At 39.6% G+C, this 21,571-nt stretch overlaps 3 protein-coding genes across 7 annotated transcripts in view; all 3 read right to left on the reverse strand.

Annotated features, from left to right (window-relative positions):
- Positions 1-437: 437 nt before the first annotated feature.
- Positions 438-6,898, reverse strand: sdad1 (SDA1 domain containing 1). The gene is made up of 22 exons (XM_074616734.1): positions 6,680-6,898; positions 6,064-6,168; positions 5,425-5,523; positions 5,174-5,284; positions 4,733-4,804; positions 4,535-4,635; positions 4,383-4,440; positions 4,224-4,298; positions 3,996-4,097; positions 3,836-3,905; positions 3,639-3,742; positions 3,336-3,393; positions 3,184-3,242; positions 3,016-3,092; positions 2,755-2,852; positions 2,559-2,635; positions 2,299-2,440; positions 2,056-2,147; positions 1,704-1,891; positions 1,493-1,577; positions 763-924; positions 438-655 (listed from the first exon to the last, which is right to left on the reverse strand). The coding sequence occupies exons 1-22, from the start codon at positions 6,767-6,769 to the stop codon at positions 608-610; spliced, it is 2,073 nt and encodes a 690-aa protein (XP_074472835.1). The 5' UTR covers positions 6,770-6,898; the 3' UTR covers positions 438-607.
- A 918-nt stretch (positions 6,899-7,816) lies between these two features.
- On the reverse strand, positions 7,817-10,517 carry LOC141757499 (uncharacterized). Its single transcript, XM_074618014.1, has 3 exons — positions 10,243-10,517; positions 9,978-10,094; positions 7,817-9,424 (listed from the first exon to the last, which is right to left on the reverse strand). The coding sequence occupies exons 1-3, from the start codon at positions 10,445-10,447 to the stop codon at positions 8,436-8,438; spliced, it is 1,311 nt and encodes a 436-aa protein (XP_074474115.1). The 5' UTR covers positions 10,448-10,517; the 3' UTR covers positions 7,817-8,435.
- Positions 10,518-13,175: 2,658 nt separating this feature from the next.
- Positions 13,176-21,571, reverse strand: part of ptpn13 (protein tyrosine phosphatase non-receptor type 13) — a 55,737-nt gene continuing 47,341 nt past the window's right edge. For all 5 annotated transcript variants that reach the window (XM_074618122.1, XM_074618120.1, XM_074618121.1 and 2 more), the window contains 21 exons: positions 20,675-20,889; positions 20,186-20,284; positions 19,709-20,091; positions 19,462-19,621; positions 19,212-19,367; positions 18,903-19,074; positions 18,558-18,768; positions 18,320-18,405; positions 18,164-18,225; positions 17,759-17,914; positions 17,248-17,413; positions 16,964-17,053; positions 16,739-16,845; positions 16,595-16,650; positions 16,404-16,501; positions 15,385-15,533; positions 15,207-15,297; positions 14,749-15,086; positions 14,458-14,673; positions 14,272-14,334; positions 13,176-13,784 (listed from right to left, as the gene is read on the reverse strand). In XM_074618122.1, coding sequence (XP_074474223.1) covers positions 13,707-13,784; positions 14,272-14,334; positions 14,458-14,673; positions 14,749-15,086; positions 15,207-15,297; positions 15,385-15,533; positions 16,404-16,501; positions 16,595-16,650; positions 16,739-16,845; positions 16,964-17,053; positions 17,248-17,413; positions 17,759-17,914; positions 18,164-18,225; positions 18,320-18,405; positions 18,558-18,768; positions 18,903-19,074; positions 19,212-19,367; positions 19,462-19,621; positions 19,709-20,091; positions 20,186-20,284; positions 20,675-20,889 — 3,152 coding nt within the window. In that variant the 3' untranslated portion in view covers positions 13,176-13,706. The remainder of the gene's footprint in view (positions 13,785-14,271; positions 14,335-14,457; positions 14,674-14,748; positions 15,087-15,206; positions 15,298-15,384; positions 15,534-16,403; positions 16,502-16,594; positions 16,651-16,738; positions 16,846-16,963; positions 17,054-17,247; positions 17,414-17,758; positions 17,915-18,163; positions 18,226-18,319; positions 18,406-18,557; positions 18,769-18,902; positions 19,075-19,211; positions 19,368-19,461; positions 19,622-19,708; positions 20,092-20,185; positions 20,285-20,674; positions 20,890-21,571) is intronic.

Here is a 21,571-nt window from a genome sequence, read left to right on the forward strand (position 1 = left end):
GCATATTTCAGCTGTAAACACCAAGCAGGTCATTAATGTGGGCAGATTTTATACTTTTATATGTGGATGACATTCTCAATCCAAAATATATGATAAAATACTATTGGTAGGGTCCAGGCCCATAGACATATGTGCCTGAAATATCACAATTTGCTTGAAACTGTCATCCCAGCAGTATTACAATAAAATGTGTAAATTTAAAGGTAACGATTTATACCCTGTCAGGGCCAACTTAACTTAACTAGGGGTGCGTTCTCAGATAAATGGTGATACTATGTCTATTTAACTTTAGAAAGGGAAACTAAAGCTGTCCAAAATAGCACCCAGATCATTATACTTCAAATTACTGAGATACATCCTTTTCTTGTTGTTCAAACTCTGACCAATGGGAGTAAGAGCTGCAGCATAAACAGACCAAAACATAACAATGAGACCTATACCCATACAGAAAAGATTATTTATTTCAGAACAGTGTAAATGTGTACAGTTCATCCGCTGAAAATACATTTTTTACAGGCTACTTAAAGGACGTACAATATTAATTGACATCGTCTGTGATGGCCATCGGATGGCCAGCAGCACAAAGCAAACACTATGTCCATGTGTCCTAATGGTGCTGCTTCTTCTTTTTCAGGAGTGCATCCCGTAGAGCAATCTGGATAAGAAAATCAAAATATTTTCAGTTGAAATGCAACTTCAACTGAATCAATTTATCCACAGTCAAATACAGTAGCTACTTAATGTCTGACAGGTGTGACTTACCTGTTTCTCTCTGAAGGAGCGTTTGCCTTTGGTTCTGACATTCTCACTGTGTCTCATCATCATGAAGTTCTTCGTCTTCCTCTTCTCCCTGTTGCTGGTGCTGGCGAATGGGTTCAGCTTGGTGTGCTTCCTGACAAAGTCCTTCCGGTCGGTCCGTCCCGCCTGGAAAATCAAATGCATCATTAGAGTTGAAAACTGTTTTAATAATCAAAAATGAAAAGAATTTATCTATTTCGAGCTTCTCAAATGTGAATATTTGCTGGTTTTCTTAGTGTTCAATGATAGAAAAATTTACGATTTTCTTTTTTTTTTTACATTTTAATTTTCTGACAAATTAATCATTTAATAATTTTATAATTATTTGCAGCCCTGCGCATCATTACTTAATGTCACAATATACAAACTGCAAAAAAACATATTTACAAAAGCATGCACATCCAGACGATCAATAGTAAGAGTAAAAGATGAAAAAAATAGAGTATGTACACTAGATAACACTCCCATGAACATATATTTAATTACCACCAGTGACATCTCAAGCATCAAGCTGTTCTTCAGAAGCATTATCTAATTTGCAAACTCTATTTTTTCTGACTTTTACATTATACAAACTGCCCATGAACGACTTTCCAGAGTCAACAGTGTTTCAGCTAGTTAAGCAACAATGATTTCAGTGGGCAGCTAAGTTTAGGAACATTTCAAAACACCCTACAGTTAGCATAAGTTTTACCATTGCTGTTGCCAGGCGTGTTTCCTTGTCTGACTTTGGTTTCTTATGCAGTTTCTCAATATTCCTCAAGGTCACCAGCTCCCCTCTGAAAGATTTGAAAAAAAACATGCAAAAATCTCAGTATGAACATCTATCATTATCCCCCCCCAAAAAGATCAAATTCATCTTTGTTAGTGATGCTTTAAGCTCTCTGTTCAAATAGCTTTCCAACCTGTTGTCGTCGTCCTCCTCGTCGAGGTCCACATTTTTCCTCTTCTGGCCCGGCGCAGCGTTGACCTCCTTGGTCAGCTGGACCAGACGGATCTTCTTGAACTCATCTTGAGTGAGGAGCCTGCTGCCGCTGACCGCCGCTGCTTTGGCTTTTCTTTCCTCAGCTGGCATACTCTGAAGCTTCTCCGCCTAACATAAAAATACAGAGCCACAGCCTTGTTAAAAGTGGGAACCAAACGTCAGATATCTTCCACAGAGATAAAGAAAAATGTTATCAATAAGACCTTCAAAACAAAGATACCATACACAATTAATCATCAGCATTTAAATAAGCTATGCAGTTTTATTCTCACCACTTCTCCTGTGTCTTCATCAGACGAGTGGTGAACATCCACCCACTCCCCGTCTTCACCGCCATCACTCATACTGGCGCTCTCCCAGCCGTCTGTTGTACAATATGAAAAATACACCAAATATTGATCATCTCTATACACACATACAGAGTGCTGTATGAAACTAGATTCTGCTTCACAGATCAAGTTCAGCCACTGTAATCAAATCCCATGGATTCAATAATGCAATCAATAGCTGCTCACCTTGGTCTTCCCCTCCCTCTTTCTTCCCCTCCTCCTCGTCCACCTCCACCTCCAGGACTTCAGCTCCGGGGATATAATCTTTAGCCTCGAGCTCTCCGTAGTCTCTGATCTTGGCCTCAACTGACGCCTCTGTGGGTCTCCCCTGGACAACAAGTGGCAGATTATTAACATCTTAATAGACATAGATGTAAAGACATCATTTCAGTTTTTTAAAAAGTATTTTATCAGTAAAAGTCACACAGAGGTGACAGTTGTCTCACCCTGTCCCTCTTGTGCAGCATGTGTGGATTAAGACTCCTGAACAGCTGGATCAGTCCTTTGGCAGACATCATCACATCTGAAAGCAAATACAGACAACATTGTGTTGTTTTGTGAGTGAACATACATGCACACCTCCGTTACTTTGTGCATTCAGATGTGTGATTTAAAATACAGTGGCAAGAAAAACAGGCTCACTCTTGTCTTTGTGGGTCTTGTACTGGACCAGGTCCTGCAGCAAGTCTTCATTGAGGGCGAGCGGACAGCGGCCTGCCACTTCCTTGATGGAGTTGATACTTGAGTACAAAAAGAGGTTGAATTTAATATGACACGGTAAAGTAATACTTGGCGCAATAGCTACAAAATAACTGTATGGATTTGTAGTTTTTTCCTTCACATTTTAATCCATGCAAAACTTTGGATAAGTGAAACCAGAAAGTGGACAAGACTGCTACTTACCCCACAGTCATCACCTCCCCAGAGTTTCTGTCTGTCACAAAGTTGTTGGCGATGGTCATGATTACAGGCTCAATGACCTGCACAAGTGGGGAACGTGTGAGAAGTGTTATACTGGAATGTCAAATTCACACGTGTTGATGCTGACAGAATAGATAGATCTTAATGTACCTCTGGTGGGACGAGTTGATGGGAAGCCTGGGCAGCACACAGGAGAATCTTTGTCACCTCTAAAAAAAAAAAAACACAACAGTTTGTTTAAAACGTCTCATCAACAGAGGTCAAAAAACACTTACATTTACTGAATTGTGAGTTATTTTTACCTCTTTGATGGGGCTGCAGAAACCTCTGGACGAAGGGATAAAAATTGAAGAGGAAGAGCTGGAAAAGAAACAGAGTAAATCACACCTCATTTATGCTTATATTAAATATATGCAGTGTCCAAGGCATGAGTCCCATAACCCAGGTACTATCAGAACTGTTTACATGTTGTTATTGCCTTGTACAACGCTGGAAAAAGGTTAGCAAATTTATGCTGCAGATTATTCATGCGCATTCTGCCAATATATATGAGTAAGCGCTAAAAAGGTGTTTACAAACTAGCTGATGAGAGCAGCGTCACTCACCTCATGGATTCCAACCAGTCTGGATATGAACTCCATCATCATGATCTTCACCTCGAAGCGCTCTTTAGAGGCTTCCAATTGCTTCAAGAGTTTCTCTGAGAAATCTTAATAAAAAAGATATTTGATTTTACAGTTCAGTAAATTGTAGCACAAATGACTCTCAGATTCTTTGTGCAGATGGATGCAGGTGGGCCTACCTTGAGGATCGTGAATTAGGTGTATAGCAGAGAAATTGAACACTTCTACCTTCTTCTTTATCTTGTGTTTCTGCCCAAAGAGATTAAAACAAATAACTCAATTAATTTGAACACAAATGTAACGATGTGAATCATGACATAGTAGTTACAAGAGAGGTACCTTGAGGACTTTCATCGCCTTTTCCAGCTTCTTCTTGCTTTTGGAGGTTTTCTTGTTAGTGGCGTATCTCACCTTCAGGTCTCGGACCGATGGTCCCTCCGCCTGAAAGATAAGACTGACTCTTAGCAAACACATTTGTACATGTTACATATGCATTGAACAAAATAAATCCATCCCTTCTAGACTGAGAAAAGTATCCTTTCTCCAACTACTTTTTTTTGTACTTGCCTCTGAGTCTGAATCACCCTCATTTTTCTCATCTTCATCTTTGCCCAGAAAGAATTTAAGACCGGCAACGAGGATCTAAACAGGAAGAGAGGCGGGTGAGTATGTACACTTATACAATATAATAAGAAAAAGCATTGCTTTCAATGTGAGAAAACCTACCTTTGTCACCTTGGAGAAACACGCTGTTGTGATGACATTAACTGTTTTGGCATCATTCCTGTGACGCAAAACAAAAAAGACAATCAGATTTAAGAAGCAAAAAATAATAAGAATGTTTTATAAAATAAGTCCAGTGTACAAATAAAACCCACCATATGTTCCTTTTGTACAGCTCCACCATTACATCTAAAGAGATCTTCGCTGCCATGGGATTACTGTCTCTGAGCATGGTGTACATGAAATTCTGTAACGTCTGAAACACAAAACATAATAACACAGACAGTGAGTGGTGACTATATAACACACAGTCAAAGATGAAGTATGTAACATGCCTGAGCATGTGTACTTACCGTGTTAACCTTGTTGTTTTTGTGCTTGGCATTGATGTTTTTGATATCTGCTACAATGTGTGTGTACAGTGTCTGTGGAGAGAGAGAGAGAGAGAAGCAAATGTTTACTTCTGAGAAGGGGAAGAGGGAAACGACAAAAGAGCACAAGTCAACAATTAAACACGTGAATACAGAAACGCAAATCTGTTGATAGATGAGTTAAAGACTCATTGTTATACAAGGCAATCAGACATGGTCATCATAAATAAAATTAGTTAAATTAGCTTTGTATAATAAGATATTACAGACAAATTAATCCAAAACTACTACTGTTATTTTGAAATTATAAGAGCATATTCTATCAATATGCTTGTATAATTTCATGGAGAACAATTAAATACTATCCAATGACTACATGCATAGAGAATACATATATTGGAGGGCTGAGTGCAGTGCTCCAACCTTTCTGAGAAGTTTGTCGTGACATCGCAGCAGCTCAAAGAAGAGCTCCAGGAGGGCGGTGGGGTCGATCAGATTTTTATTCCTCAGAAGAATCAGCGCTTTGCAGAAAGTCTGACAAAGACAGGAAACAAACAAAAAACAATTCAATGCTAAGAGAGACATGTCATTTGAATAAAATATCAACAAACTCATGTGTTGCAAGTACAGTGTGAGAAATGTCTTAATATGGATGGTCACATAAATGGTCTCACCATTCTCAGGTCTGGCTCTAGCATTGTGTGGTGATTCATTAATAACCCAGTCAGCTCTTGTGGAAAGGTGGACAGCTCCTGCTTGTAGCAGTGACCAATCTGAAGGACAAAAATAACTTTAATTACACAACATATAGAAGGTACTACACATTACTGATTTTTTTTTTTTTTACTTTATTGCCATTAATACAAATTAACAGGCAATTAATCATCACAACACAAAACCGCCTTGAGACTGGGCCTCACCTGACATACATGTACACAAAAACAATGTAACGCCACATATTGATGGAGTGCACACAGATCCACCCACATATATACCTACAAAAACTATACATCAAAGACAATTAAGTACATAATTTTCCAACTAAGGTATTCTATAACTAACATCCATCTCCTTTTAAAAATAGGCAATTTCAGTTATGTACACCTGTTTGACTTTTTGTAACCATTGAGCAATTGTGGGAGGGTTAGTCTTCATCCAGTTAATGATTATTATTATTATGATGATTATTTTTCCTGGAACCCACATTACTGATTTTATACTACTTAATAATTCTACTCCAGTACATCACAGAGGCAAATATTTCTACTCCATTATATTCATCTGACTAGTGGATACAAGCTTAAACATGGTACCTGAGCGAGAAACATGACCAGATCTGCCAGCTCCTTGTTCGGCTTGTCAGGCTGCAGTTTGAAGATCTGCACATTGGACTGGTAGTGTCGGTACTGCTGCTGAAACTGTTGAAGGAACAACAACAACAACAACCACTCAGTTCATAACAAAGATGACTTTCTGGTGAATAACATTCTCATTCTTGGAAATTTGTATTTGCTCAAATGCAAGTATATGAAAGTGCAAACTAGGTTTAATGTGTTTCTTTCTTACATTAAAAGCCCTTAAAGTCATGAAAAACAAAAAATGCATTGAAACTTCTTAGTATAATAGAAGAATATGAATTACAGGTATACAGCCCTAGCCCTTAATTTAATTTATTATTATTTTCATGTCTAATTTTACATATTGTATCTGTTCTTGCTCTGTATGCATCTTGTCCTTTTACTCTAATGCAATGATCTATGAGCCATGTTGTTTGTAAAATTGAATTTGTTAAATAAAAAAAAATAAAAAAGATATGAGGCTTAATCAAAAATAAAAGTCTTGCTACCATAAAAAACAAAACAAAACACTCAGTTCATCACTAAAGTCTACTGGCTAACAGCTTTAGCACTATTGGCTAACAACACTTACCTCATCTACGTACGACTGAGGATCTCTCTTTATAAGATTCTGCAGCTGTGGCAGATTGTTCGGCAGTTTGTTGTTGTTTCGCCCGGACATGGTTCAAGAAATTTCTTTGCGAGTTTGTTGACAGAAAAGTATGAAACGCAGAAGTTTATAAGACCAGCGTGGCAACTGTGTAGGCTGCCATTTACCTTGCAGTGGAAATGTCAAACGTCACATCCGGATCCGGCCAGTCAGGGATCGTCACTTCCGCTTTGGAGTCTTGCGTTTACATTTATTTTGTTTGTTGTTGTTGTTATTGGTTTTTTTTTCTTAATTTATTTATTCTTATTATTTTTTATTTACTTATCTTTTTGTGCTTTTGGTCCTTTTTTTAATTCATTTATATGTATAAATGTAATTGTACATATAAATGAATGGGGGGTATAATTTGTTTATACAATTATTTCTGTGATTTATTTATTTACGTTTATATTAACCTCTGTGGTCCACGTTAAAGTGGATCTTTTTTTCTATACTTTCTTTACAAAGTTTATTGTTTATTTATTTTTGCACAATTTAAGATTATACAACATAACAAAAAAAAAAAAAAAAAAGAATAATATACAGTGAAGGAAGAGGCAAAAAACCCACTGGGCTTATCTGAAGCCTCCACCTAGAGACAAGATTAATATAAAGAAATAATATGACTACATAATAGTGAGATATATAGATAAGATATATAAAATAACAACAATAACAACACAGTAAATATATATATAAAAAAAGACGTGTGTGTGTTGCGTGGAAGTGTATGGTTAGTGTTTGTGAGGAGGATATTGATTTAAATATCTATAAAGACTTCTGGGCAGTCGTAACCAAACAAAGTTCAACATAGTAGTTATATAAACATGTTGAGTGAAAAAAAATTCAGTAAATATATTTCACAGTATAAAAGTAAAATAAATTATTCAACACATAAAATGTAAGAAAGGGAAATGATTAAAAACAAAAAACAAAAAAATCTGGGTCTGTTAAACAATTGGAATAAATTTGAAATGTCTAAATAATCTAATAGTTTTTGTTGAGTTTTAAGTTTAGCCAAATATGTTTTAAAATCAGTATCTTTAAAAGTATAAAAGGTGGGTATTCTTTAAAGCCATGCCATTTTATGGATATATTTGGCCAAGATATTAATCAAATTAATTATGTAAATTTCATTTGCCAAAAAACTGGGTTTGTTAAAGGGCTCGTGTTGTGAAGCGATAAGCAGGCTAGCGTAAACCTTTTCTGCAATAAAGGATATGCTTATGTTCATGTGCAATTCAACTTTCTTTCCATGTTATGCAAAAACACGCTGTCACAAATGTTTAATTTAATAATTTAAAACAGTTTACTGCAAATGAGAAGTACAAAACATTCACATACCAACAGGTAATATTTAAAAAGCTGATGACATAAAATGTTGCAAGTGATTCTGCATCTTCCAAGGTAATGTTTCAAACTAAAATAATGTAAACATGAAAAGGTGGCTAGGATTTTTATGAAGTGATGGCACTAAATACATTCACATTCTGTACAACAGAACAAACCTGCTAAGACGGTTCACATAAAATCCACAACTTTCTACATGTTTCGTTTCATACATTTTTCCACGACTATAGATTTTAATGCCATTACTGCACCATTTCTTTTGATGGTCCTGCATAATGTTCCTGACAACCATGTAAACAAAGTCGCTCATGTTGATCACATGCTAAATTAGTGTGTCATGAATAATATCCTACCTTAAATTGGCAAGAGCAGAACATATTCTTAGAATCTTGTTTATTTTAGGAGCCAGGGCATTCGAAACAACCTGTGATAATATTTGGTAAGCTTTCAAACGTCTGATTGCTCTTTCAACATCTCTAGTGGATGTCATCCGTTCCTCAGCTGTGTTAGAGGGCATTATCAATCTAATTCCTCTCTCAAAAAACAGCAAATCTTTTATGGAAGAGCCTGATGGTGCCATGATCTCATCTCCATGTTTTAACTTGTCTAATACTCCTGAGTCCATGGTTACGAGTTTGTCAGTGCATCGCCCTCCATATGCTGTAGAGATGAACATGATTAGTCCACATGGGGCAACAGCAACTATGTATTTCACTGTGACATTATAATGGCTGGATGATTCCCCTCTTGAATCAAGGTTTTGGGGGTTTTGTACATAGCTCTTACAGCAGTGTATAACACATGTTGTATTAGGAAAGTTCTTCTTAAATGCTTCAGGCATGGTTGCTTGAATAGTTTCATTTGGAAGCCACGGAATTAAAGGTTGCAATACTTCCTCCAGTTTGTCAATCCAATATGAGATTATCCTGGTAGCCATGCTCTGCGATATACCAAACTGTTTGCTCAGATCCCCTATTGCACGGTTGGTCTTTAATTTCATAAGTGTCATGAGAACTTGATCCTGCACAGACATTGTTAATGCATCGCTTGCATATCCTCCCAGTGTTGACACAAGAATGTTAAATACTTGCAGAGCTATACCAGTGTAGAACAAAGCGTTTGATTCCTTTCGAAGCAACGAGTTCCCAATCTCATTATACTGGTTCATCTTATCATGCACATCTTTTACGCCGGCCGGCTTGCAGTAATCATGATCATGTTGAGCAGGGTCCACCAAATATGCATGAACTGAGCGGCACTGTGGGTCGGAGGGATGTGCAGAACTTGAGATGTCAGCATGGTCTGAGACAGTTGAAGGGACATCCAGCGCGCAGCAGTCTAAAAAACACATAAAAGAATAAGAAGAAAATAGGCAGAGGGCAGTATCCCTGCAGATACAGACTCCACCACACAGTTCTGGTGGGTCATAAGTGATGATTGAGAGGCATTACTATTATATGAGTCTATATAATAGGGAAAGTTACTTTGAAAATTCTAGCCGACAATGTGGTCCGTGTGCGCAACTTTGTTTACGTGAACTAATTTATAAAAAAGGTAAGGTGCATAGTTACAATTTATTGCATGTTTTTCATCACTGCAAATACACATTGAAGTTTGTGCCCCTTGTATAATTATTGCTATTAAATCTGCATTGATTATTAGACTTACCTACATCCATGATTACATTCAGTCTCGGACTGCATAACAAACAGTTTTTACAATTACAGTATACAACATTATATGTAATATGTAGGGATGGGTAAGGATTTAATTGATATCGATACTGATACCGCTTAAAAACGTACCTTTATAATATCAATACCCTACAGCCATATAATGTTATGATGACATAGACTTGAATATTGATTTAATATATAATATATATGCTCACTTTTCCTCATGAGGTCCAGCCTTTTTAGTTTTGTAGCTTCAGATGAACAATGTGCTCCTCTGTTAGGGAACAGTGAGGGTGTGTAGTCCGGGTGCGTTTCATCCTCCTTTTTGAAACCTGCAGAAAGACAGTTTATTACAATATGTAGTTCACTTAACTTGCAACGAATAATCCAAACTCATGGCAACGCCTGAAGCAACCTGACACACACAGTTGGCTCATTAAGCTTACTTTAGCATTATCAATAAACTAACTTTATCATTACCTGTGATGAAGTGTAGACTACACACATACACATGTCTGGTTGTTGGATCCCACAAGCGACCAGAAACATCCTGCCGCCGGATGGCCTGCAGCCACAGAGTTCTCCTCTCACCTTCTGTCTCTCTTCTGGGCAAAATATAAAACCGTAGGTCGGGGTTTTTAAGTTTATTTGAGGTGCAGTAAACTACACAGCAGCTCTTAGGCATGGTGTTGGAGGTGAATCTTGTTTTCCCCCACTGCGTAAACCGGATGTGACGTCTTGTGTGGGCGAACCATTGGAACCCATTGACTTCCAGACGAGGGAACCGGAAGTGCACTTTTATTGAAGATAATTAATTTACAAACATTAAGGCATTTGAATCTAAACTCAATAATAGGCACAATTGGATAGGAAAGATAACTTAAATTATAAAAAATAATATAATAAAAATAAAAGAGGGGTTAGAAAATAATTAAAGGGACTGTTTGTAACTTTTTAAGCGTATAAATGTACCGGGTCGGGACACATGCGCGCTCGCATATGCGCGTTCGCATGTGGCCGCTGCCTCTCCTCCTCTGCCTGCTCGCCTTCACTCAGACAGAGCGCGCGTTCTCGCTCAGTTCGCTCCACCTCTAGACGTGAACGCTCGCTCACTCCACACTGCAGAAGAGTTAGTTTAGCTCTGAGAATATCTAGTGAATGTACAGTGGACGTTTGTGCAGAAATCAATGCTGCAGCTCCTCCAGACCAAAAGAGGTTTCCCGTGTCTTGTGAAGTGACGGGACTCTGCAGAGAGACACGTTATCATCTCGTTACCGACCGGGTGCCGGTGTCTCCCTGTTCTCTCCGGCTGCGGGCGGAGAGAGCAGGGAGACACGCTGCAGAGCCCCGCTGCTGAAGCCTGCGCTGAGGCAGGAAAAGCCAACACTAAGATCGGATCTAAATCATGTTCATGGAGAGACCTTCGTCTGGTCAGCTAACATTACTGCCAAGCAGCTGAAATATAGAGTGATATTGTGGTATAGTTGACGTGTGTCACCTCAATGTTTTGAGCGATGCTCGTTCATGTCTATTTAGAGCGAGCAAGCGCGAGCTCGACGCTGACTTTCGTTGATTTCACGGCCACAGGTGTCGCTGTTAAGAAGCATTTCTGAAAGTTACAAATAGTCCCTTTAAAAGGAGCAAAAAAAGAAATGCATAAAAAAAAAAATAATAATAAGACTGCACTCTTCCATAGTAGCTCTAGGGGTCATCATCATATATGTTCAGTTCTTCATAAGCTCTGAGGAGAGACTTTGTATGTTGTCCATTCATTAGTCTTAAAGCACTGAGATGATTGTCCACAAGGTCCCTTTTGAAAACGGAAAATAGGGGTTTCATATTCCTCCATTTGGATGCATGGATGAAACAATTTGCCAGCAGTATCAGATTGTTCAATATCAAGTTCAATATCAAGTCACTCTTAATGTCCTTCATGTTAATACCAAACACAATATTTTTTCTTGCGAGATTGGCAAGCAGTTGGATTTTGGTTGACAGCCAGTCCTGCAAATCTTCCCAGAATGCCGCAGAATATATACAGTGGAAAAACAGATGATCAGTAGTTTCAATCTCAGTCTCACAAAAGTTGAAGTTATTGTGATCAACATTAAATCTCTTAAGTTTTAGCAATTCATTTGATGGATAAATATTAGACATTTTGAAATGGACTTCTTTTGTCTTGGGGCTTACAGGGTAAGTGACGGAAGTGCTAAAATGCTAACTCATTCCTGTAGCAGGACTTTATCTATACTGCTCATTTTCAGGCTTATTGCTGCCTTTTAGGAAAAGTTGACTTCAGTTAGAAAGAAATTGTGAATCAAATCTGTCGTTTAGAATCAACAGCAATGTTACTGAATACAAAAAGGTGTAAAACATACTTTATCAAGAGGGGGTGAAGCTGTGCACTAAAACTGAAGTCATTTAGCAAATTTCTAAGATACACCATTTGTATTTTTTTGTGTGTCAATGTTGAACTTTTATTTATTTTAATTTACAGAATATTTTCAGTCACACTAATTAGTGAAACCACCAGGACAGAGTGGTCTGAAAACATCTAGTAGGTTTCTATGCTTTACAACTTCAAAACCGCCCTTATTCTCAAACAAGTGTTTACTAAATCCCCCTGGCTTTCCAACACTTTCAGCAAAATGTGCTTTATTCAATTTAAATGGGCAACTGAACAGTCAGTAAGGCCTAAAACTATCATGAAATACTTTTGGACACATTGCAATATTTACAGGATAATTTCAGTGATATAATGAATTTTGGCACCACATGGTGGTGAAACAGGTATAAGACAACCTATCAGTACAGCATTTGTAGACAATAACATAATTTGTTCCATCAGATAGCTCAGGTGTGTGTATTCATTCAGTACAATTATGTTTAATGACTACACACAGGTGAAAGACACAGTAACACGAGCACCTGTAAAATATGCATTTCAATGCAATAGCCAGGCAAAAGAATACAATATGAAGGTTCAAATGTTCCCTCTTTGTATAGACGATCAAATCATCATCACTTTTACGTCTGTCAGCCGCAGCACAGATTCAACATTAGAAGCTTCGTTATTGCATTTCTGCGCAGTAACTTATGTTGTAAATGTAGTCGTGTTTATGTTGTGTAATTTACAAGTCATCAACCCTCATGTAGGTGCACAAGCTGTAGCTTCTCTTCCTCAAATATGTCAGTGCTTTTGTTGGTCAGCAAGCTTGGAAAAGCTGTATTTGGTTAATGTTTCAATAAATTAAGTTTAGAATGTGATGCCAACCTTTTTACACAGCGTGAACGGTAACAATAAGACTGACAAAGTTTGTGGTTTTCAAATATGCTAAAAGGCAATATGCACTAAAATGACAAAAGACAAAATATTTGATTCTTTTTTAAAATAAAATTTTCCTCCACATGACATTTAAAATGTATCCAGTTTAATTTTCAGGAGATGAATATGTACACTTTTAATTTCATCATTTACCTCAGGCAGTGAGCATAATGTATAATAGATTTACAAAGCAAATACTGACATAGTATTCTGTCAAGGCATGTTCCAGCATTAAAATAGGATTCAAAATACACAAGTACCATTTTGTTCCACATAAAATATGAAATTATTAATCACTTTCATAATTATTTTAGAATATCCAAGAATCTCGAAAAAAAAAGTGTTCTCTTGTAGGTGACAATAAGAAATACAATCAGCAGTTCTCATAAATGCATTGAAAGAGAGTAGCAGCCAAAGAGAGAAAGAGAGAGAGAGAGAACTAAAAAAGCAAACATAAAAATATAGACTTCTTTAAAGGATTTCAGGATCTCAAGGAACTGAATATTTTAAGGCATTTTAAAAACATGTAGTGTAATTTGGCAATGTCTGCCTGTGTCAACTTCTCCTCCATTTTTGTTTTGCTCTTTGAAACAGTCAACCAGCCTCTACGTGATGGCTACTATCCTGAGATGTTTTCTTCTGCTTGAAGGCATCTGAGGACATACAGGATCACTTGATAGCAGAAAATATATTGGTCCTGTTAAAAAAAAAAGAAAAGGAAGGAAAATGTGTGAGAAAACATGAACCAATGAGTCGAATCAAAACAGTTAGTGAGTGAAAAGGATAGGTTGGGTGTTTTGAAGTAGGGTTGTATGAGGTACTTATCCATAGTCGGTGTATTTCCTACGGTAGGTGACGAGGCCGGCAGCAAAATGTATTTTAGCCACCGATAAAAATCTGTATCAGTTTAAGTGTACGCTATATTTAGAATATTTTCTATTTCTATATTTTTGCCTTTCTTTTAGGTGGCTAAAATACGTTTTGTTGCTGCCCCGTCCACAGAAGTACATTGCTTTGCTTCCGTGCGATAACTCCTGTGTGTTTCTCCAAGCTGGGGGCGTGCTGACGTCATCTACTGTAGGTAACACACTGACTATGGATAAGTACCTCATACAACCCCACTTCAAGATACCTGAACAATCCCTTTAAGCTACTTGATACTAAAAGCAAACATTAACAATCACCTCTGTCTGGATCATTCCCTGTCTCTGAAGTCTCATGTTCCTTACCACATCTGAAATATCAAACTACAAAAAAATGTGAATTAGATTGTGATCATACTGAATAAAAAAAAAAAAAACACAAATAAAAAACAGAAGCTTCCTTAAAAACAATATAAAAGATAAACAAGGTAAAGATGGTCTACTTACATCAGCATCTTTACTGATGAGACCCAGAACCACGTCTATACAGATGAGGGTTCCCGACCGACCGATGCCGGCGCTGCAGTGTGAGATTATGGGCCCCGATCGATGAACGTGTCTCATGTAGGAAATAAACGTGAGCAGCTGCTCGGGTTGTGAGGGCGTTCCGTGGTCCGGCCATCCCGTGTAGTTCAGATGAGTTACACGCTGAGCTTCATTGGTCTGAGGAGGGAGAAAATCTTAAGTCAATGTGTCTATTAAGAGTGTAAACAAATGTGAATCTGCATATAAACTAACCTGGACATCTTTGACCTCAATGAGTCGGATGACAAAGTTGTCGAGATATTGGTCTTTGATCAGCGTGATCTGTAACCTGTCGTCCACCATCTCCGCTGTCCTCGGCGTGTCTGGCCAGTACCGCTGACATTTCACTTTCCCTCCCTCTACTTCCTGTGTCATCATAGCGATCACATTGGACTTCTGCTCCCAGACCATTTGCCAAAAGTCCCCCAGAGTGGTGGGTAAGGGACCCTGACATGCGATGTACATATAGCTCTCATCCTTCACTGACATCTTGATGAAGTTGGCATTGATGTAGCCTCCGTCTTCGCCCAGCATAACTCGAGTTGTGTCAACTAGAAGAGATACGCACATAAAAATCCTATTTGAAATTATGTCCAACATTTTAAGCAACCAAATGTATTGAAAAAGTTTATGATATACTGTACGAATAACACATTTGTGACTTTTCTTACAGGGAACAATGTTCTTGTAGCGGTTCTTCCTCTTGTTCTCCTTCGTCTGACCTATCAAGCAGTCGTCCAGCGGCTGGAGATTCTGAAGGTTCTGCCAGGAAGGAAAACAGATGTTCATAAAAAAATCTAATGAATTGTAATTAATTCACATGCATTGAAATTCAAATTAGATTCTTACTTCGAACTCCTGCAGCGGGACTTTCTGCTCCAGAAGCCCCCTCATCATGCGAACCACAGTGTTGAGCTTTGGCCCGGTGTACTGGCCGTCAGGGACCACTTTGACGAGGGGCAAAGAGGTCAGCTCATCCTCTGTGATGATTGGCCCATCTGGGGTTGGGTGGGGGGACAGAATGAAGGAACAAAACAGTTAAAGCAGAATTGCAAACCTAATTAAAAATTACAAAAGTAATGGCCCAAAAACTTGTCAGTTAAGAGAAATCTGAAATTTAACACATACCGAATACATTACCACATCCAACCCTATAAACACTGACACTAGGAAAAGACAGACTGGCCTGTATGGGATAACATTTCCGTGACCTATTACTTCCTCTCTATTATAGACCCTATTATCACCGTACGTCCCTCTGTTTGTTATTCACATATCTCTAGGGAGTGTAGTGTCGAATGTGGTGCAACTTGGCCAGATGGTGGCACTAAAACAATTACCTTTACATTTTGGTCTGCAACTTTTGAACTGTAACTCTCAGATACAAAAAAAGATCCCTGGATGTTTTGGGTCCAGACTAATCGATCCATTTGAGCCACGCCAATTTACGTCTAGACTACTTTTTTTTTAAATGTTGTACAAATCAGATTTTTTTTGCTACAAATTTTGAGCAGTCGTCACCAAATCGGGTACAGATCATCTCTGGATCAAGTCAGAAAAAGCTACTTTTTGGGATTTTTGATGTGCAAAAAAGGTCATATCTACTGAACGCTATGTGCTAGTGCGACCACATTTGGTGGACATGTGTAAATATGATGCAAGTATTCTCTGTCTGTCTGTCTTTGTATGCATGTGTGACTGCCCTTCGCGTATCTCGAGTTCATCCAATCAACTTCACACTTGGCGGGTGCAAGCAGCCATATTGCGGTTCTCTACAACGTTGCAAGCAGAACTTCTTCCCCGATCACATGTCATTTTAACTTGTCTTGAATAATTAACATTTTAGAGTCTCAAAAAGTCGCTCTTACCATCTCTTGATTTGGAGTTCATGTTTTCAATCGGCAGTTCATCACTTCCCCATGTGATTTCATCCTCCTCTGGCTGTCCAGCACTCATTTGCAGATAGCTGTTGAATCGAAGACATGAGCAGTGAGATATTCATGAATATATTCACAGTCCTAATTGTGACCAGTGTATATCCGAAAAAGCAAAATCTTACTTTTCATTCCTTGGATCGTCAACATTCTCCTCTTGCCATTCCACTTTTCGGGAACTCTATTGTGAAAGAATAAAAATATATATATCAGACTTAACCTGCATTTAGTTTCAATGTTTCATCAGGACTGATGGATTTGAGTTGTACCTCAGGGGAGTCTTCAGGTAAAGAAGAGCCATCGCAGTCGGTGTCCTCTGAGAGCTCTGCGCTGTTCTCCGTCTCTCTTTTGTGTTCCAGTGGATCATCTCCATAGTCTGTGAAACATGGTAATGTAGTCCAGTTTGTGACGTTAACAATTGTATTATTTGATTTACAAGTTCATTAATTTTCTACGGAGATTTTCAGTACATTTTCTAGCCTCTATGTTATTACCTATTGGTGGTATGGGAGGGCAGCTGCCAGATTTCAGCTCATCATGGAGACTAAACAGCTTCGTCTTCGCTCCACTGTCCTCACTCAAATCTGAAAGCAACATGAAGGAGAGTGGGTTATATGCAGAGAGAAAAATTTAAAATTATTACTAATACTAGTCACAATTTTATCTTAAATAGAGTAGTATTCCATCTTCGTAAATGATTAAAATAGGATCGAGCAACTATCTGACAAAACGTATTTAAAACACATAGAAATCCCACGTTTTGTGTCTCTGATTGTACCTGTGTTTCCATTGCAATTGTCCGAGTTGATGGGCAGGTAGGCCAGGTATGTGTTTGGGTTCTGGTCTGGCGGTCTGGACACTACAAGATGTACCAGGCCTTTAGCTTTACGGATGGTGGTGACAGCTTTGGTGTGGGACACACCTGTCATTAGTTCTTCATTCACCTGCAAGAAAAAGACAGACAGAAAAATCACAGTATTTAATACACATGGGGCACAAAAACAAAGCATGCAACCGTACAGAAAAAATGTTTAGCAGATTATTTTGCTTGCTTTACGTTCATAGTGTGGGTAGAGGTCAGCTGCTAATCGCATTGGGCAGAAATTTGAGCAGTAAATGAATAACAGCCCTTTTCAGGATGTGAAGACTGTTTGCTGTTAGCATTTCACAATGAAATAGCCATCAAATTAAAGGCTTTTGAATTTTTTCCTAGAAGAGTGCCTTGGACCTTCCTTCTTTTATGCATTAAATCTTGTTCAACAAAAGAACATTTATTAATTCTGACTCACTTTCAGCAGCCTGTCTCCCACTTGCAGTTTTCCCGAGGACTCTGCTATTCCTCCCGCTGTGATGGACTTGACAAAGATCCCCCTTTCCCCTCCAATCACAGAGAAACCCAGACCTCCGGACAGCAGCTTCTCCAGATCCAGATGTATGATTTCCTCCTGCATAGTCAACAAATAAAAGCGTAATCACACTTTAAACCGTGATTCAAAACTTTAGTCTGGTAGCAAAATTGCTATTAAGGCAAAGCCAATGAAGTCATGGATGCTATCAGACATAAGCTCGATGGCAACAGTCAAACTTTTGATAACAGCGATAACAATATTATTGTGATATTAGTCTCCTAATGCAGATACAAAGCACAACATGGAATATAGAATAAGAAAATAAAAATGTATTTTTTAACTTACCTCTAGAGGACAAAGTGCTGCAAGACACTCTGCATCTCTTGGATCTTCTCCTTTAAGAAACCCTTAAACAGAAAATAATGTTGCAGTTACATGCTATATAATCAACACTATCAACATTTTAAATTACAGGTGACACCTTTAAGATCTGAAACATACCGTTCATGCTGGATGAAACCTTGGAGCTAACGTTGTTGTTAAGAAAAGAGACACTTTTCTGCCCGGGAGAAACGGGCTTCCCATCCCTTTGAGGAAAACAAAGGTATTGAAATTATACCACTTACAGTATCTTGAGCTAAAAATAACCTTTTGTAATGCCATCCAGATCAATAACCCAATACTGACTCAGCAGGAAAAATTCCATACAGGCCACATATGTCATTCTTCGCTAGACTACCTTGTGGCCTTGAGTGTGAGGTCGTCGAGGGACAGCTGCAACAGTCTGGTGCTCTCATTGAGAGTCAAGTCCTGCGTGGGAGCACCGTTGATGTAGTGGATTAGATCAAGTGGTCTCAGGCTGCCCTCCTCAAAGGCCATTGAACCGGGCTCGATGTCTTTCACAAACAAGACATCGTATACACTGTCACTGCCACCATCCAGTACCAAACCTGGTGATAGAACAAGGAGTAAAAACGATATTGAAGTACGTCTTTTTGATGCAACATCTGTGAACCGCTTACAAGACCTATGAGCAGTGCACATATAGTGTCTGAATTCCAGATGTGTGACGGCTGTTTCTTACCCAGTGCTTCTTGGCTGCCCTTGAAGTCAATGTCAGGCAGCAGGTGGGCTTCTATGGGGGGCTTGGGAGCCTCCAGGACCCTCCCGACCACCAAGTCAACCACACGGGGGGCCGCACGCACAAGATTGACCACCTCGGTGTGGCCCATATTGCTCACATCTGTATTGTTCACCTGGAGATAGAAAATAAATGATTCAAATATAAACGGCTCATTCTAAGGTAACGAAAACACAACAACTCATACAACAATATAGACTGAAACATACTGTAGGCTGTGACCAGAGTAAGGGATTAGGGTTGAATTCATACCATAATCATCCGGTCCCCGGGCCTGAGGCTTCCATCTCCTTTGGCTGGATCTTGGACGATGTCATGGATGTAACATCCATGATCATTACCTTTGGTGAGGGTGAAGCCCAGGCTGCCTTTTTCTGACTTCACCAAAGAGACCTTTAGCTCTACTTCCTAACAACAGAGATAAACCTCAGTTAGAGAAATTCCCCTAGTCTGAATACATTTTTAACATTTAGATCCACATTTTCCTTTCCTCGGTCCTTACCGGGACAAATTCCTCCATGTCCTGTCCATTGCCGGACACGGTGAGGTTTAAGGGCAGAGGCAGCGGAGGAGGCAGGGGATCTGGGCTTGGGGCCGTGTGGGAGGACACCATATGCAGGGGGGATGAGTCCAGATCAGCTGTCACGGGGGATGGAGGACACCTGCCCAAACAACCACAAAGACACAATTATATATATGAGATATCAGAGAATATAATTAATGCAGATGACTTAAGATTGATCAGGTACCTCTTGCTGAGGTCCGATCTTGTCATCGAGAGGTTTGGGGAGTAGAAGGCTGAGTTGATGGTGTCGTCCAGCTGACCGGTGCTGTCGTAGCGTCCCAGTCCCAGGTTGCTGCTGGGGTTGTTGTAGACACTCCGCTCCCACGTCTGCCTGCTGTGCTCCACAGGGCTCGGGCTGAAGGCTTCTTCCACCTCCTCATCCCCGTCAGTGCTGTCGCTGTAGCTGTTGTGTCGGCCGGGGGTTTTGTGCAGCAGCCTCTCCAGGACGTCCTCCACGCTGCCCAGACTCCTCTTGCCTTGTGAATCCGGGGAGGTCGCCCTGCCGAAGCTCAGGCTGGACTCACTCGCCTTGGTCACCAGCTCCTTTCGGGGGGATGGCATGGGCGTCTGGGAAGGAATCAGTTTAAATTAAGTTTCCAGCAATTACTGGTGCTTGAAATGTCCTCACAGTAGTTAGGGACAGCTTCATTTACTGACTCACCAAAGCTGAATTGTCCATTTCAGGTAGAACTCCATATTCAGGTCTACAGAGGAGCAAAGTCACCTCCTGTCCTGTTCCTCGCAAGGCCGATATCACCTCCTATGTGAAGGAATGGGAGGACAGACCGATTCAAATAAATTGTGGTATGAAAAAACATTCTTGTCCAACTTGATTACCGATTATATCAGGGGTGTCAAACTCATTTTAGTTCATGGGCCACATACAGCCTAATTTGATCTCAAGTGGGCCAGACCAGGAAAACCATTGCATGATAACAACACCTCCAATGTTTCCTTTTCTTTTAGTTTAAAGAAGTACAAGTACGTTCTGAAAACGTCCACAATTAATGACAATCCATTTACTAAACAGATGAACAGCCTGAGATGTCTCGCTGCTCTCGGCTACGACCTTTTGCTGGGAGGTTCTGGCTCTCGAGCCGCACGTTTGACACCCCTGATTTATATGAATGTGTAGAGATATCCTACTTACATGTTGCGAGAGCCCTTTGAGAGGGGTCTGATTGACCCGCATTATGACGTCGCCCACGTTGATGCGACCGCTCTCTGCAGCTGGTTGGCCTGGAAACAGCTTTTTAACCCGCACCAAGCTGGAGCCGGCGGGCTCGTCAGGGATGTTCTCCTCTCGACTGAAACTGAAGCCCAGCCCTGATGTGTTCTTCAGCAGGCAGACCTCAAACACATTATCTGTGGGGCAAAGATATGCAAGTACACACATTCTTTTATTTCTCTTCAGTGTCCAGGGTGAAGCCTGTCTCTTGGCCATCATAGCCCTTCTGACCCTACACAGGATAAGAGTGTATAGATGTCGGAGAGACAAAGTCATTTGAGATGAAATACACACTTATGGTGGATTTTAGGGCTGCCCCCTCTTAGTCAACTAATCGGTCATTTGATCAGTGACGAAGGAAAACGAAGCAGTCTGCGGTGGAAAAGTCGAAACAGAATCAACTTAACCCAATGTCACGCTGCGGTGGTCAATCACGTAACTGGCGATCCAGAGCTGTACAACCCAGCCAAGTGATTTTCCCACACTGCTGCACAACCCTGCGGCGAATCGCTACAATGCCTGATCTGGTGTGAAGGCAGCTTTAGTCAAGCTGAATGACTTATTTCCAAAAAACTATTGAGCACATCTCTGGTAAACACAAGATTTAAAGTGGTGCTTTTGTGTGATTCTTTGTGGAGAAACTCAGTTTTACAGATCTGTCGATTAAATCAACTAATCGAGTGTTAGTCGACTAAGAATTTCATTGGTCGAGGACAGCCCTAGTGGATTTACAATTACAAATAGTACAATCATATGTAACTATTAGGAAAAGGCTGCTCCATAGCACCTTTGAGCTCAAGCTAAATTTTGACACCAAAA

The sequence above is a fragment of the Sebastes fasciatus genome, chromosome 19 (assembly GCF_043250625.1).
Source record: "Sebastes fasciatus isolate fSebFas1 chromosome 19, fSebFas1.pri, whole genome shotgun sequence".
Classification (NCBI taxonomy): Eukaryota; Metazoa; Chordata; class Actinopteri; order Perciformes; family Sebastidae; genus Sebastes; species Sebastes fasciatus.

Excerpts from the sequence above, each read along its gene's own strand:
- sdad1 (XM_074616734.1), bottom strand. The coding sequence starts at position 6,769 with ATGTCCGGGCGAAACAACAACAAACTGCCGAACAATCTGCCACAGCTG. Across the intron at positions 5,285-5,424 it reads TAGAGCCAGACCTGAGAATG|ACTTTCTGCAAAGCGCTGAT; the intron begins GTGAGACCATTT and ends TGTCTTTGTCAG. Across the intron at positions 4,636-4,732 it reads AAAACAACAAGGTTAACACG|ACGTTACAGAATTTCATGTA; the intron begins GTAAGTACACAT and ends TTTGTGTTTCAG.
- LOC141757499 (XM_074618014.1), bottom strand. The coding sequence starts at position 10,447 with ATGCCTAAGAGCTGCTGTGTAGTTTACTGCACCTCAAATAAACTTAAA. Across the intron at positions 10,095-10,242 it reads TAGTCTACACTTCATCACAG|GTTTCAAAAAGGAGGATGAA; the intron begins GTAATGATAAAG and ends GTCTTTCTGCAG. Across the intron at positions 9,425-9,977 it reads GCTGGACCTCATGAGGAAAA|ACTGCTGCGCGCTGGATGTC; the intron begins GTGAGCATATAT and ends TGTGTTTTTTAG.